Source organism: Microtus ochrogaster, chromosome 4 (assembly GCF_000317375.1).
Source record: "Microtus ochrogaster isolate Prairie Vole_2 chromosome 4, MicOch1.0, whole genome shotgun sequence".
In the NCBI taxonomy this organism is placed as follows: domain Eukaryota; kingdom Metazoa; phylum Chordata; class Mammalia; order Rodentia; family Cricetidae; genus Microtus; species Microtus ochrogaster.
In genome coordinates, this window is record NC_022011.1 from 52,112,323 (window position 1) to 52,126,941 (window position 14,619).

General features: G+C 50.5%; 2 protein-coding genes across 2 annotated transcripts; one reads left to right on the top strand and one right to left on the bottom strand.

Annotated features, from left to right (window-relative positions):
• Positions 1 to 231: 231 nt before the first annotated feature.
• On the bottom strand, positions 232 to 13,096 carry Anapc2 (anaphase promoting complex subunit 2). The gene is made up of 13 exons (XM_005346323.3): positions 12,918 to 13,096; positions 12,064 to 12,686; positions 11,530 to 11,662; positions 10,611 to 10,785; positions 9,351 to 9,470; positions 8,033 to 8,150; positions 7,001 to 7,182; positions 6,205 to 6,346; positions 5,881 to 5,956; positions 5,596 to 5,799; positions 1,196 to 1,325; positions 680 to 915; positions 232 to 599 (listed from the first exon to the last, which is right to left on the bottom strand). The coding sequence occupies exons 1-13, from the start codon at positions 13,062 to 13,064 to the stop codon at positions 387 to 389; spliced, it is 2,499 nt and encodes an 832-aa protein (XP_005346380.1). The 5' UTR covers positions 13,065 to 13,096; the 3' UTR covers positions 232 to 386.
• Positions 13,097 to 13,167: 71 nt separating this feature from the next.
• Positions 13,168 to 14,607, top strand: Ssna1 (SS nuclear autoantigen 1). The gene is made up of 3 exons (XM_005346324.2): positions 13,168 to 13,283; positions 13,466 to 13,665; positions 13,969 to 14,607. Exons 1-3 carry the CDS (start codon positions 13,232 to 13,234, stop codon positions 14,074 to 14,076), a joined length of 360 nt encoding a protein of 119 aa, XP_005346381.1. The 5' UTR covers positions 13,168 to 13,231; the 3' UTR covers positions 14,077 to 14,607.
• The last annotated feature ends 12 nt before the right edge of the window (positions 14,608 to 14,619 follow it).

The window sequence follows — 14,619 nt, forward strand, 5'->3', positions numbered from 1 at the left end:
TAAAGACCATAAAAGCAGGATGGGGCTATAAGTCTAACTCAGGAGAGTCTGGGGAGCTAACCCTATTTACTTTTACCCAAACAAGCGTGGGTCCTAGGCAGCCTATAGAAGACAGCTTCAGGGAATCTATTGCCTTACCTGCTGCTAGGAACACAGGCCCTATAGAGCTAATGTAGGGTGGTTATGGGGGACAAGCCTGTATGTGTATGTGTTCAAAAAACTACAGGAAAAGATGAACCAATCTACTTTAATTTGTACTTTGGGTGTTAGGCAGGGAACGGATGGGGGCTAGGCACAGACACATGGGGGGTAAGAAGGTACCCTAACTGTCTATCCAGTGGCCACACAGGCATGAATGCTATGGGTCAGAGCTCAGAAGAGGGACATCAGTTGCAACTCTTAGGCAGGCGGTAGACACCTGCAGAGTAGATGAGCTGCTGGTCGCGGACCTTCTTCTGTAGGTAGCCCTGGAGTTCCTGCAGGTCAATCTCAGCCAGAGCAGGGCCAGTCATGACAAACATTCGGAGCATGCTATAGATGCGCTCCAGAGAGAGGCTCTCTAGGTTGGTCAACATGGCCTGGATGTACGTCCAGAAGAGCTAGGAACAGAAGCCAGGGATGGTCAGACAAGTCACCTTCTTGGCCCACCCCCAGCCCACTATGAAAGTGGCCAACGCACCAGCAATTCCTCTTCCTTCTGGTCAGCCTGGGACGCCATGCCAGAGTCGCTCTCATCATCGCTGTCAATCAGCACCATGTTGTCCCTGTCCTGAGGCCGCTCCTCCTCAATAACAGAGAAAGTGCCTGGAGGCTCCTCCCGCAGCACACCCTGCTGCAGCCACACTGACATGCGCCTCCGCAGCAGTGCCACAGGCATCTTTACCACCTTGCTCAGCTCGTCCAGGGTCCAGCTGGCTGTGTGCAGAATCACAGGAACGCAGGGTACACTGGAGCTTTACCTTCTCCAATGCAGTTAACCAGCTGGACCCCCAGAGGGATGAGAATTGTCCAGCTTGATTCATGGGTAAAAGGAATGGTTGCTACCCCTAAATCCTGCCCTCCTGAGAAGGGGAGGATAGGGGACGATGATGGGACACAGGGACAGTGTATCACCTCACTGCTCATTAGACAAGTAGTGCCTAGTGGTCCCAAGGTAGTGTGCTCAGGCAGACCAGATGGGGTTCTAGGGACTCACCTTGGTCCTGGAAATACAGCAAGATCACTGCCTGCACTGGGGTCACTGCAACAGACAGGGTACGGTCAGCCAGCTCCACATCCATTGTCACCAAGCCCAGGGTGTGCTTCCAACTGAGGGTCCGCATAGCCTGGGCAGGAATCAGTAAGAATAATCCAGTGGGTTCCAGCCAGGTCCAGATGAACAAGGCACAGGCTCCAATGGCATACTATCTGGAAAGGAATGGCTCCTGCACCAATGGCCTGTACCAATGCCATCCCTGGCAGGCAGTAGCAAGTGTGGGAGACCTGGTTCCAGTGCCTAGCTCCTGAGCAACCACAATATAACAATGGGTACTGCTGGTAAGTTGTGTCCCTCTCATGTCTGATCCCTCAGTACCTCAGAATGTGAGCTATTTGCAAACAGAGTTGATACAGATGTAATTAGTTAAGAGGGGATACTAAGCCAGGCGGTGGTGGCGCACTCCTTTAATCCCAGCACTCAGGAAGCAGAGACAGGCGGATCTCTGTGAGTTCGAGGCCAGCCAGTTTGAAGTCTACAGAGGGAGTTCCACGATAAACTCCAAAGCTACAGAGAAACTCTGTCACAAAAAACAAAAGAGAGAGAGAAGGACAAGGCTAAAACACAGGCACAGAAGGTAGTAGAGATGAGGCATAGAGTATATACCAAAAGTTGGGAAAGCAAAGAGTGCTTTCTTATAGGCGTCAGAATGAGCAGTGTTGCCAACACCCTCACACTGGACTTCTACTTTCCAGAACTAAAACAATATACTTCTGTTGTTTAAAACTACCCAGTCCCTAACACTCTGTTATAGTAGTCATAAAAAATGAATATTCTGCCAGGTGGTGGTGGTGGATGCTTTTAATTCCAGCACTTGGGAGGCAGAAGCTAGCCTGAGTTTGAGGCTAGCCTGTTGTACAGAGCTAGTTCCAGGAAAAAAAAAAAATTCTGCTTTTAGGGAGGAATACTATTACATAAATAAATAGCTGGAATATTGAAGTGGCTTTGGGATTGCACAACAGGAAGTGCATGGATGCTGGAGCCTAGATTTGTTGGAGACAACTGGTACAATATCGAAGGTAAGGATGATGCTGGTGATGGTTTGGGAACAAGGGCTGCTGTCATCCTAGAGGATGCACACACCATGGAAAACACCACAGGGAACAACACTGGTATAGAAATGTGGGCACTGAGGACCTTTCGATGAGGGCTCAGATGGAAACAGGGAACACAGTACTAGACCCTGAGGGAAAAACAGCTGTCAGAAAACTGCCAGATTGTAGCTAGTCATTTGCTAGTCTGTGTGACTTGTAGATCCAACTGATTATCTCAGTAGAAACCAGTAACACATGGGCTATCCAGGAAGCTACCCCTCCCCCCCACTTTCGAGACAGGGCTTCTCTGTGGCTTTGGAGCCTGTCCTGGAACTAGCTCTGTAGTCCAGGCTGGCCTCGAACTCACAGACATCCGCCTGCCTCTGCCTCCAGAGTACTGGGATTAAAGACATGCGCCACCACTGCCCGGCCTGTACCTCCTGTTTTTTTTAGCTGGAGCCTTACTATAATGCCCTAGTTGTCTTGAAACTTGCTATGTAGAACAGACTAGCCTCAACCAGTAGTGTTGCTGTTGTGTCTGCTTCCCAAGAGCGGGGTGACAGGCATGCACCATCACACCTGGCTCAGGACCAGCCTACTGCTGAGAAATTGTTTGAGTTTGGTAACAGCCCTCTGTCCTCTTGGCTTGCCAAGCAAGCCCACATGTCAGTATGGACTTTTGTGTTATCTCTTGTCACTTTCATTCAAACAGTTAGCATTATTGCTGGTACAAAACTCAAAAACCTTGGTGGATTCCCATGGAGTTTGCAGTGTCCAAGCCATCAGTGACAGAGCACTGAGTCAAAGAGCTGTTATCAAACTCAATTTCTCGCCGGACAGTGGTGGCGCAAGCCTTTAATCCCAGCACTCGGGAGGCAAAGGCAGGCAGATCTCTGTGAGTTCGAGGCCAGCCTGGTCTAGAAGAGATAGTTCCAGGACAGGAACCAAAAAAAGCTACGGAGAAACCTTGTGTCGAAAATAAAAAAAAAAAAAAAAACAAACTCAATTTCTCTAGTTGGGCTTCAGATGTGCTTTAGGGCTCATAACCTTTCTCCTTTTGGGAATGTCTACTTCTAAACTACACTTACACTTGTCTTATCACCGTGCTTTGAACAAGACAACCTCACAACATCAAGCTGGAGAGGAAACCTGCTTCACATGGCTAAGACTTTTTTAGAAAGAGGTATCAGTATGTAGTTAGGCTGGGATCACAGATGTGCACCATCACACTCGATTGGAAGACACTGATTTAAGAGTGGATGCTGAAATGGTTAACTTTGGAGATACTGGTATTGGCTAAATGTACTTTGCTCATGGGAAGACAATTAATTTTAGAAAACACAGACTGTCATTGGCCAAACTGTGCTATCGTCAAAGAAACAGGAAATACCTAACTCCAGTGACTCTTGGCCCCTTAGCTCCAAATACGGAGTCATTAAATACGTACTCTTCTAAAATGAGATTGTCCTGGAATCGAATGGGTCCTTAATCTGATATAGCTAGCATCCTAAGAGAGAAACAGACATAGAGAAAACCTGGACATAAAGATGCTATTTACCAACATAGCAGTGGTGGCGCACGTCTTTAATCCCAGCAGAAAGGAGGCAGAGGCAGGTTGATATCTGTGAGTTCAAAGCCAGAGTGGTCTACAGAGCGAGTTCCAGGAGAGCTAGGGTTACACAGAGAAACCCTGTCTTGAAAAACAAAATAAAGCAAAAAAAACATTTACCTGGATCAGCCAGGGCTACTGAAAACTGCAACAGGCAGGAAGCAACTTTTTTGTCCTAGAGCATTCTGGGGAAGTACAACCCAATATTAATGTATTTCTAACCTAGTAAACCCTGTAATTTCCAGTTTTTTATTAAAGTGGTGCCCAGGACACTGATTCTGCTGTTCTGGTGGCCAAGTGATGCTCTGAGTCCCTCTGGGACCTCTGCAGCTCTTAAGGGAGAGACATCAATAAACCCAATTCAAGGATAGAAAAGGAGGCGGTATCAGTGGCTTCCCCTGGTTACAGCCAGTTTAGCTTCCCAGCACTGGTTCGACAGTCGTGACCTGCAAAATGGTCACAAAACATGGGCTATACAGTCAGCCATCCACAGACCCAGCAAGATCTCCTCTAGGAGCTCTGTGGAGAAAGACGAAGGAATCGTGGCCTAGGCCTAACCTCTTAGCACAGCCCTGTTTACCAGAGCTCCCAGTGCCCAGCAAAAATGAGATAAAGGACACTGGAGTACGGCTACTCTAACAAGATGTGACTAAGCCATGTCTGGGAACCAGGGTGAAAACCCAGCAAAAGCAACAGGTATTTCATACTATCAAAGTAGTCAGAGGGATGGTAGGAGAGGACATTGAGTACACAGGACTGGCCACTCAACCAGGAAGTGGGTTAGGGATTAGGGGTTAGGGTTAGGGTCAGGGCACTCAGACACTGTAACTAGATACATCACCGTGGAATAGGCCACAGCAGGCCACACTGTTGATCAGTAACCACACTTTCACACTTTCACCTGGTGTCAGTAAAGGTCACAAACACTATATACCTAGACATTTCCAGAAACCGAGACAGGGTCAAGAGCAGCAAGGCTCTCATCTCATAGCTACTGGCACAAACATTCCTCTTCTATAACTTCCCCAATCAGGGCCCTCCATCTTGGTTCCACTTTGTTGCCCCCTGAAGGAAGCAGGTTTTAAGTTCTCAGGACTTATCCAGAGCACAGATCCTGAGCCTGAAGCAGAACAGGCTTCCTCCTGACTGCAGGCAGAAACACATCTAGACTCAGGACTTTCCCATCACAAACAAGATGCTGCAGGTGTTCCCAAGCCAGACCTGTCTGCACGGCCACCTAGTTTCTCCTAGCCTGACCCCTACATGCTCTTTCTTTTTTTTTTTTTTTTGGTTTTTCGAGACAGGGTTTCGCTGTGGCTTTGGAGCCTGTCCTGGAACTAGCTCTTTCAGACCAGGCTGGTCTCGAACTCACAGAGATCCGCCTGCCTCTGCCTCCCAAGTGCTGGAATTAAAGGCGTGCGCCACCATCGCCCAGCCCCCCTATATGCTCTTTCAATTAGGGTGCTTGCCACCTGGATGCCTGCACCCTCTCAGCACCTCTGGGTCAGAGCATTCATTAGGTTGTATTCTATGGCCTACAGAAGGCATCGTCACCTGTGGAGTGTGTCACACTCTTGCCTTCCCTACCAAAACTGACCACAAGCTCAGGAAAAAGGATCCTTGGACTTGGCCATACCACCCACTGTAAGGGTCTGATACACAGAGATACAAACTAGCAAGAGGCCTACTGGCTGTACCTTCAGTTTCTCATACTTCTTGCAGTAAACGTCTAGGGCAGCCCTGATGTCCTCAGGGACCTCCAGCTTCTCATCTTTGAAGGGAGGCCAAAATTCACTGGACAATATGACGGCATAGACCCCAAATGGCGGTTGTTCTTCTATAGGCCGCTTCTCGTCCTCCTCACGGATATTGGCATTGATGCGGCGGGAATCTGCCATGTCCTAAGAAGGGGCATCTCATCAATGTCCTAAGCTGAACGGAGGGAGTGGGAAACAACTGGCTGGGGAGTCCTGGACACTTACCTTGAGCATGACCTCACAGAAATGCATGGGGGCCTCACCAAAGCGCAGCTTCAAAAGCTCCACATTACGGATCTCCCTGGAAGGACAAGTTTCTGGGAGGGACTGCAGTGTGCCTCCATTTCAACTGGTACCCTAAGCAGCCTTCCCAGGACACCCACTCTGCCTAGGACACCCTGGGCTGGAGGAAAGGCAGGAAGCACTAGGGCCAGAGTTCGGTCACCTTGGCCAATAAGGGCAGTAAATAGTCAATTGTTTTCCTCCAAACACTGAATGAAGGCTTTAGGCCTTAGCGCCCCCTGGAGGTCAACCAGACCCTTGCCTTACCTCTCAGGGCTGAAACTGAACTGGTGGAGGAGGCGATCTGCAAGCAGTGAGCGGTACTCATTGATAAAGAGGTCCTTACTGCCATAGATGCTGACCAGGAGGCTAATGATGTCTGAAGAGCGTCGCTTGGAACTCGACTTTCCTGCACAGCATTGGGGAGAGGGGCATACCACTGGAACCTTGACAAGGACAGTGACACCTCAGAGTTCACGGCCTGGAGGGCTTGCTCTCAATGTCCTAGGCAGCTGGGAGTAATATGTCTCCTAGTAGACCCAGGGTTGGTTCTGGGGCACTTGTTCTACCCACAGTGTCTCATATCTCACAAGCACCTCCTGGATCCTCAATCAGCCATAAGGAATACAATAAAGGTCCTTGGGTTTTCCTTTTACTGAAGATGTATAGAGTTCATGCTAAGACCTAAGCAAGACAAAGAACACACAGCCTTTGAAAACCCAGCAGACTGTAGCCAAGCAAGAGATGGGACTCGGCCAGAGGTGCCACCTTAATACACTTGAGGACAAAATCACAGACAGAAGTGGGGTACAAACTTCCCATAAATCTGTTCTTTCATGTATGTCCCACAAGGGCACCAACTATAGTTAACTGGAGTGGCTAGACAGTGAGGAAGAGATAGCGAACAAGCTGGTGTTAAGCAAGGCCCTGACCTCTCATCTCAAGCTTGAGACAATGCTGATTCTGATATAGCCAGGCATGGGTAGCAACATATATGACAGAACCCAACAGACCTCCAAAGAAACTAGCAGAGGGCCAAGGTGAGGCCAATAGGTAAACTAACCTGGATCAGCATCTACAGGGTCAGGCACCCAATCCTCGGGCTCGCCAGAATCATCCTCACTGTCCTGGCCGGTCTCCAGGCTGGCTGGGTCGGTCTTAGATAGCTCAACAGCCAAGTCTCCAGTCCCATCCGAGTCCCCTGTCAGCCCAGCCACAATCTGCCGTACTGTGTCCTCTCGTGTCCTATCCGAATTGAATGCTGCTGTCACCAACAATATACAAGGGCATCATGACACCTGGTATAACCCATCCTAGTGTGCCCAGTGCTAACTGGCATGTACTAAAGACAGGCCCATCTGGCTTCATAGAAAAAAAACAAAAAACTAAAGCAGCACTACTCTGAAAAAAGCAGGGGCTAAGACAGTGAGATGAGTTCAATGACTAGGAAGGAGAAAACCCGAGCCAGAGCAGGCACCTAACACTTCTCATCTGGTACCTGGTTCACTAATCCCTAAACCTAGAAACTCTGCTGCCTGAGAGCTTTCCGGCCAGCTTTGCCAGAGAGGTCAGAGGCTCTGAAGGTCGAAGCTGTACAGATACCAAGCCCCCCCCCTTTTTTTTTTTGGTATTTCAAGGCAGGGTTTCTATGTTGCTTTGGAGCCAGCCCTAGAACTAGCTCTTGTAGACCAGGCTGGTCGCTCATGAACTCACACAGATCCGCCTGCCTCTGCCTTCCAAATGCTGTGATTAAAGGTGTGCACCAATGCCACCCGGCCCCAAATCTCTTCTTTAATCTGACAGATTGGATCAACAAGGCTAGGCCCTAGACAAGCTTCTCTCTATGTCAGGGTCGGAGAAGTAGACCCTGATACACATACACACACACAAACACACAAGTTTCTCTCTCTGCCGGGATCAGGGAAGTAGGCCCTGACACTGACACACACACCACACCTCGACAATGTGTGGTAGAAAAAGACAACTACCCTGCACTAGTAAAAGGAAAAGAGGCCCCTACCCTGAGCCAATCCATGTCTACGGCATGTCAGGACCGGAGCTCAGCAGGAGTGACCCAAGTGCTAGTGGCACTCACCTCAGGTAGCGACGGATAGGCTCACAAGCCACCTCTAGGATGACCATAGAAGGATCTAGCACACGTAACGCCTTGATGGCAGAAATGTAGAGAGTGATGATGTCACATGTGTTGACACCTACAAGGGGATTAGGGATAGAAATCATACAGCAGCCTTGACACCTACAAGGGGATTAGGGATAGAAATCATACAGCAGCCTGGACAGCGGCCTCCTGAATACCAAAACCTGAGTAGGCAACTAACCACACTGGCTGGGTGATCTGAAGGTCACCATGTGACCCTCATCCAAGGAGACTGCAGATTACCTTCTTGCCCCTACCCGATTCAACTGATTTATAATCACAGTCTCCAGAATTTTCCAAGGAGCAGTCTGCTATGGGTTTGACTCTAGAATGGCCCCAACAGGCTCATGGTTTTTGTTTTTCGAGATAGGGTTTCTTTGAGTAGCCCTGGCTGTCCTGGAACTCACTCTGTAGTCCCGCCTGCCTCTGCCTTCCGAGTGCTGGGATTAAAGGATGTGCTGCCACCTCCAAGCTAGGCTCATATTTTGAAGGCTTGATTACCAATTCATGGTGCGATTTTAAAGGACCAAGAACCTTTACCAAACCATGTGTGGTAGCACATGCCTTTGATCCCAGCAACCGGGAGACAGAGACAGGCAGATCTTTGTGAGTTCAAGGCAGTCTAATCAAATAAAGAGACCATGTCTCAAAAAAACAAGAACAAAACAAAAACAAAAAAAGAGCCTTTAGTAGTCAGGGTTGAACCAGTGGAAACACATTACTTCCTAAAGTCTTAGAGTTTCTTGTCTGTGGCTTGCCATCATACCTTTCCCATTATGATGGACTGTAACCTTCTGAGACCAAGAGAAGAAATCCTTCTGCCCTGAAATTGATTCTGCCATGCATTTGGTCACAGAAATACAAAAATAATACAAAAACCACTTATAACCTTTAGATCAAGTCAGACAGGCTCTGACTTCCTCCAAAGATGGATAAAGCTCAGGGTTAACCCAGCTCTCCCAAAGACTTCAAAAACTGCTTCTTAAGCTGGGTGGTGGTGATGCACGCCTTTAATCCCAGCACTCGGGAGGCAGAGACGAGTGGATCTCTGTGAGTTTGAGGCCAGCCTGGTCTACAGATTGAGTTCCAGGAAGGCTCCAACGCTACAAAGAAACCCTGCCTCAAAATAAATAAATAAATAAACAAATAAATAAATATAAATTGCTTTCATTCTTAACCTGTTCCTTTCTCAAGAACTTCATGTGAGCCCTGAGAGCTACTTGAGTGGCCAGTCCACAGTGGCTACATATGGTACCTGGGTGAAGGAGTCGAGTCTCTAAGGCCACCTTGAGGGACACAAGCAGCTGCTGCCTCTGATCTGTCCTCTCCAAGCAGTATTTAAGGTCCTCAATGGCTGGCCGAGAGTCTGGGAAGTCTGAAAGAGAACCATCCCACAGGAATAGGTAAGAAAAAAGGCATAATAAACACTAAAAAGGTATTGTATATAGTATATAATATATACATAGGGTTTATATATACAGATACATATGTATATATAGTATATGTACAGTATAAGTGTGTATGCGTGTTATATATATATATAGACAGAGAGATGGGGGGAGAACAAGATACACAATCTGGCAGAGGCTCAGACAGGAGTCACCCATCAGATCTAAAATGTAATTTTCAATGTAACCTTCACTAGAGGCCAATCTGACCAGAGATGACTGTTTCATCTGACCAGAGGCACAGTTGACTGCCTCACTAACTCTCAAAGACTTTGATACCCATAGCTGCCTTAACTCACACAACACAGTCATCCCTCCTGTGGTGTACAATAGAAGACATGGGGGGGGGGGGCTGGAGAGGTGGCCTCAGAAGTTAAGAGTACTGGCTGCTCTTCCAAAGGTCCTGAGTTCAATTCCCAGCAACCACATGGTAGCTCACAACCATCTATATATTGAGTTCTGGTGCCCTCTTCTGGCCTGCAGGCAGAAAAGTGTATACATAATAAATAAGTCTTTAAAAAACAAAACAAAACAAAACAAAAGGAGACAACTGAACTGTCCATGCTGTACTAGCTGTGAAATTTAAATTTCAGTCTCTTGGGAAAAGAAAAACAATTTTATCAAATGACTCCTGCAATTAATGAGGACTGCCTTCAAACTCTTTTTTACTTAAAATTTTTATATGTATGAGCATTTGCTTGTAAGGATAAGGAATGTTATCTGTCTGTGTGGTCCATGTGCCTGGCAGCAGTGAAGGGCAGAAGAGGGTTTTGGACCCCCTGATGCTGGTAACCGAACCTGACTCTTCTATGACAGTAACAAATCCTAACTGATGAGCCCTATCCTACTCACTTTCTACAGCTGACACTGCATCAACATGACAGACTGACACATAGGGGCCAGTCCCAAGCAGGAGCCAAAATGAAAGAAACAGGAGTGGATATCCAGGAAGTGCTGCTCTAGACTCTGAGCCATGTCAGGAGGTCTAGCTCTGTTCAGCGCACCACCCTGCCAACAGCTGAAGGAAAAGCAAAGGCAATCACTGCAGGGTCAGAGGCAGGACCAACCTCGGATGATGCTGAAAAGCTCCTCAATGCGCAGGCTGGCATAGATACGGTAGAAGAATCTCTGCACGTGGCAGCGCCAACGACGCAGTGTGTTCCCAGCTTCTGGAGAACAGGGCCTGCTGGGGTTGTCCTGAAGGAAAACTTTGCCAAGCCAACCAACCACTCTCTCGATCCACTGTGGAAGACCAGTGTGTGTGAGGTGTGATGACATTAAAAGCGCCAGCCTGACCCAGTAACCACACACTTTTGGCAGTATCCTAAAGGAGCCTCCACCATGTCTGGAAGCCAAAAGCACCAAACCTACACTCCACTGTCCAGGGCTCAATGTGGTCGCTCCAAGAGTTTCCAAGCTCATGACTCTAGGCTATCACTGTGGGGACACCCACTCTGACCAGGCCCCATTACAGCTAATATGCACACAGGGGATAGACATTTGAAAAATGGGAGGTTGGGAGTGAAGCAGAAACAGGGTGGACAGCTTCATGGGGCTGAATCTAGCTTTTTCACAATGCTGTGAAGCCCATAGCAGAATTACACACCATATACCCCAATAGTATCGGCAACCAGAGGCCTCCACTGGGACACCCAACCTCTATGCTAGGGTACAGGTACTAGGTTGTAGGTTAATCCAGGAGGAACTGTTAAGCGAGCACACATTTTGTACGGCAGTGGAAAGAGGAGGGTCTGGCTGGCCTATCTTGCCATCCTTGCCTGGGGAAACCTCTTGGAGCCATCTCTGGCCCAGGATTCTTCTTCTAGCCACAGGACCTATTTAGTACCTTGTCTAGGATTGGCCTCTACCCAGCAACACAATAACCTCAACCGTCACTACTCCTGGTCAATATGCCTACTGCTAGATATGTCTGTGGAAAATCCACTTTTGCCTTGACAGGACACAGCCCAGGAAGAAGAGTCTCACCTTATGGAACTCTCGCAGAAAGGAGCGCTCATACTCTCCTCGGCAGCGGTCTTCCATCCTTTCCCGGGTCACCTGATGCAGGGTGGTGGTTACGGCCTCAGCGCTGACCCGCTCCAGCAGACTGAGCCTGTGCCTGGAGGAGATCCCTGCTCATGGAGAACCCACAACACACATCTGTCCCTTCCCTACAAGGGTTCTTCCCTAAGGGATACACAGGACATACACCCCATACCTAGGTCCAGGACCAAGTGTAAACTTGTTACACAGTAATCCCTGGCTATGCTGGGCAGTGGTGGCACACACCTTTAATCCCAGCACTTGGAAGGCAGAGACAGGCAGATCTCTGAGACAAAGTGAGTTCCAGGACAGCCTGGACTGTTACACAGAGAAACCCTGTCTCAAATAATAAATAAAAACAGGTACAGACGGAAAGACGTCACCAGTCAGTTTACCAGCTCTACATAGAGGTCTACTGAATTCAGGACAAATGGGCATCCAGAGAAACAGAAGCATGGCCAAGGAGGAGGTACTCACAGGACCTGGCTGAGCTGGTGGAACTGCTCCAGTGCCTGTCGGCACCAGCACTGCTGTTTGTCACTGCCGCAGCCTGCGCACAGAGGGCTCTGCAGGAGTCGGTAGTACCTGCGGCGGGCATACCGGCTGTCTAGTTCACCCTCAAGCTCGGGGTCTGTGCCCCCTTCTCCTTTTCTCTTGCTCTGCATATAGACTCTCAGGAAACGGCTATAGAGGCGCTGGACCATCTCCTGGAATGTCCTGGGGGTGGAAAAGAACAGGACTCCCCGTAACATGATGTGAACTTTTTCCCGAAGCCCCTGAGCTCCAGAGCCCATCAGCAAGCCCAGACGAGTCCATTTCTCTAGGAGTTCTAGGCTGTGCAGGTAGGGATCCAAGCGGCTTTCCAGCAGACCGAAGGCATCCAGGAGCAGCTGGAGGCATTGCGGTTCATCGACGGAGTTTTCGCGCTGGGCGATGGCATTCCAGAACTCCGGAGCAATGTTGCCCTGCAGGTCGTTCTGCAGCACCTCCACGAACCACTCCTCCAGGACAGAGTGCAAACCGTGGCCCCTCAGAACCTCCACCGCTGCACGGAGCTCTTCCTCCTTTGGTGGAACTCCACCGCTGGTCCGGGAAGATGCCTGGAGCACGGAAAACCGTGAGGGGGGTGGGGAGGTGGGAGTAAAAAAAAAGGGGGGGAGGGGGTGAAAAAAATCAGCAGCCAAAGGCTGCTAGGGGAACCAAACGAATCAGATAGCTGAGGAAGGAGGCAAACCCATCACAGGATGCTCGCACGGAGCTGTGAGGCCCCAACTCCCTAAATCATGCAGAGTCGCGACCAGACAGGCCCGCCAACCTTTCCCAGGCCTCACCAGCCCCAGCGCGGCCGGCGGCACCAGACCAGTGCTCACGGTATTCCAAGCAACCAAGAGCTCCTGTCCAGGCCTAGAGTCGCAGTCATCGGCGGTGGCAATTGCCACCGCCTCCGCCGCCGTCACCGCCACAGCCTCGGCCTCCATCAGCGTCCACAAAACAGACCCGCCCAACGCGGCGCACGGTGATGACACCGGCACGGGACTGGCGCGCCGCCGTGACGTTCGCGAGTCCGCGCGCCGCGGAGGCAGTGCGCAGGCGCGGGATTGGCGGTGCCGGGCGGCGGTTGAGGCTTCTAGGCGCGGCGCCGACCATGACCCAACAGGGCGTGGCGCTGCAGAACTACAACAACGAGCTGGTCAAGTGTGAGCAGCGGGCACGGGAGGCCGCGGGCTGCGGGCGGGGATCCGGCCGACCCACCCGGGAGGCCGCGCGGACGCGCTTCACGAGCCCCGCTCTGCGGCCCTGCCCCGTGGCGTGCCGGAAGGTCGGGCTCCGAAGCTCACGAGCCCGCAGCCCACGGTTCTTGTCTTCCCGCCCCCTCTAGGCATCGAGGAGCTGTGTCAGAAGCGAGAGGAGCTGTGCCGGCAGATCCAGCAGGAGGAGGACGAAAAGCAGCGGCTGCAGAATGAGGTGAGGCAGCTAACGGAGAAGCTGGCCCGCGTCAACGAGAACCTGGCGCGCAAGATCGCCTCTCGCAACGAATTTGACCGGACCATCGCCGAGACCGAGGCCGCCTACCTCAAGGTGGGGCTCTCAGCTGTGCGCTGTCAGTACGGCCGGAGGGTGGACGGTGGAGCCGGCTGTGGGATCCGAGGGAGTGAGCAGCGGTGTACGGGAAAGAGTACATAGTGTGGGCCAGAACAACTTGGTTTTGCAGTAAGGGAGGAGGGCTTGGGTGGGTGATTAACCCACATACACACATCCCCCTGTGGCCGGTTGGTTTCTGCACAGGCCAGATTGAGATTCCCATACTCCAGCGAGAGAGGCTGAAGGGGTGGGATTTTCCTACCAGAGAAATTAACAATTCTTTTATTTCCCTGGCCCCAGATCCTGGAGAGCTCCCAGACTCTCCTGAGTGTCCTCAAAAGGGAAGCTGGGAACCTGACTAAAGCCACAGCCTCGGACCAGAAGAGTAGTGGAGGCAAGGACAGCTGACGAGTGCCCGTCTCAGCCGTGGCCTATGGCTGCCCAGTCCCCGACGTGTCTGTCCTAAAGCATCTCTGTTCTTCGTGGCCTCAGATGCCTTCCCAAGATCTCAGGTGCCCAGAGGGACAACTTCCGACCTCCACCTGCCTTGGGTGACGAGAAAAGCCCTAGGACAGGGAAACTCCAACGGGAAAGGAGTTCCCAGCTATGTGTCATGGGGACCCTGAGCTCCTGGTTAGCTCCATGAGGGGCCTCTCTCTGAAGCCCCTGTATTTCCTTGGGCTGCCAGGAAGGTCCTGGTCCTAGTCCAAGTACTGTGGGAGCCCCTCACTTTGTCTCCTCAGCCACTAGGGGCCCAGGCCAGGCATGCTGAGGAAAGATTCTTGGCTCCAGAACTGAAACCTTAGGGTCCATCCCCATGGCCTCTGACCTTTCAATAAAGGTTGTTTTGCAAAGGTCTGTGGCATCGTCTGCCAGCTACCATGCATCCTGTTGGTAGGAAGGCCTGCAGTTTTCCCTGACTGTCCTATCTTCAAAACACAGAACTGAGGC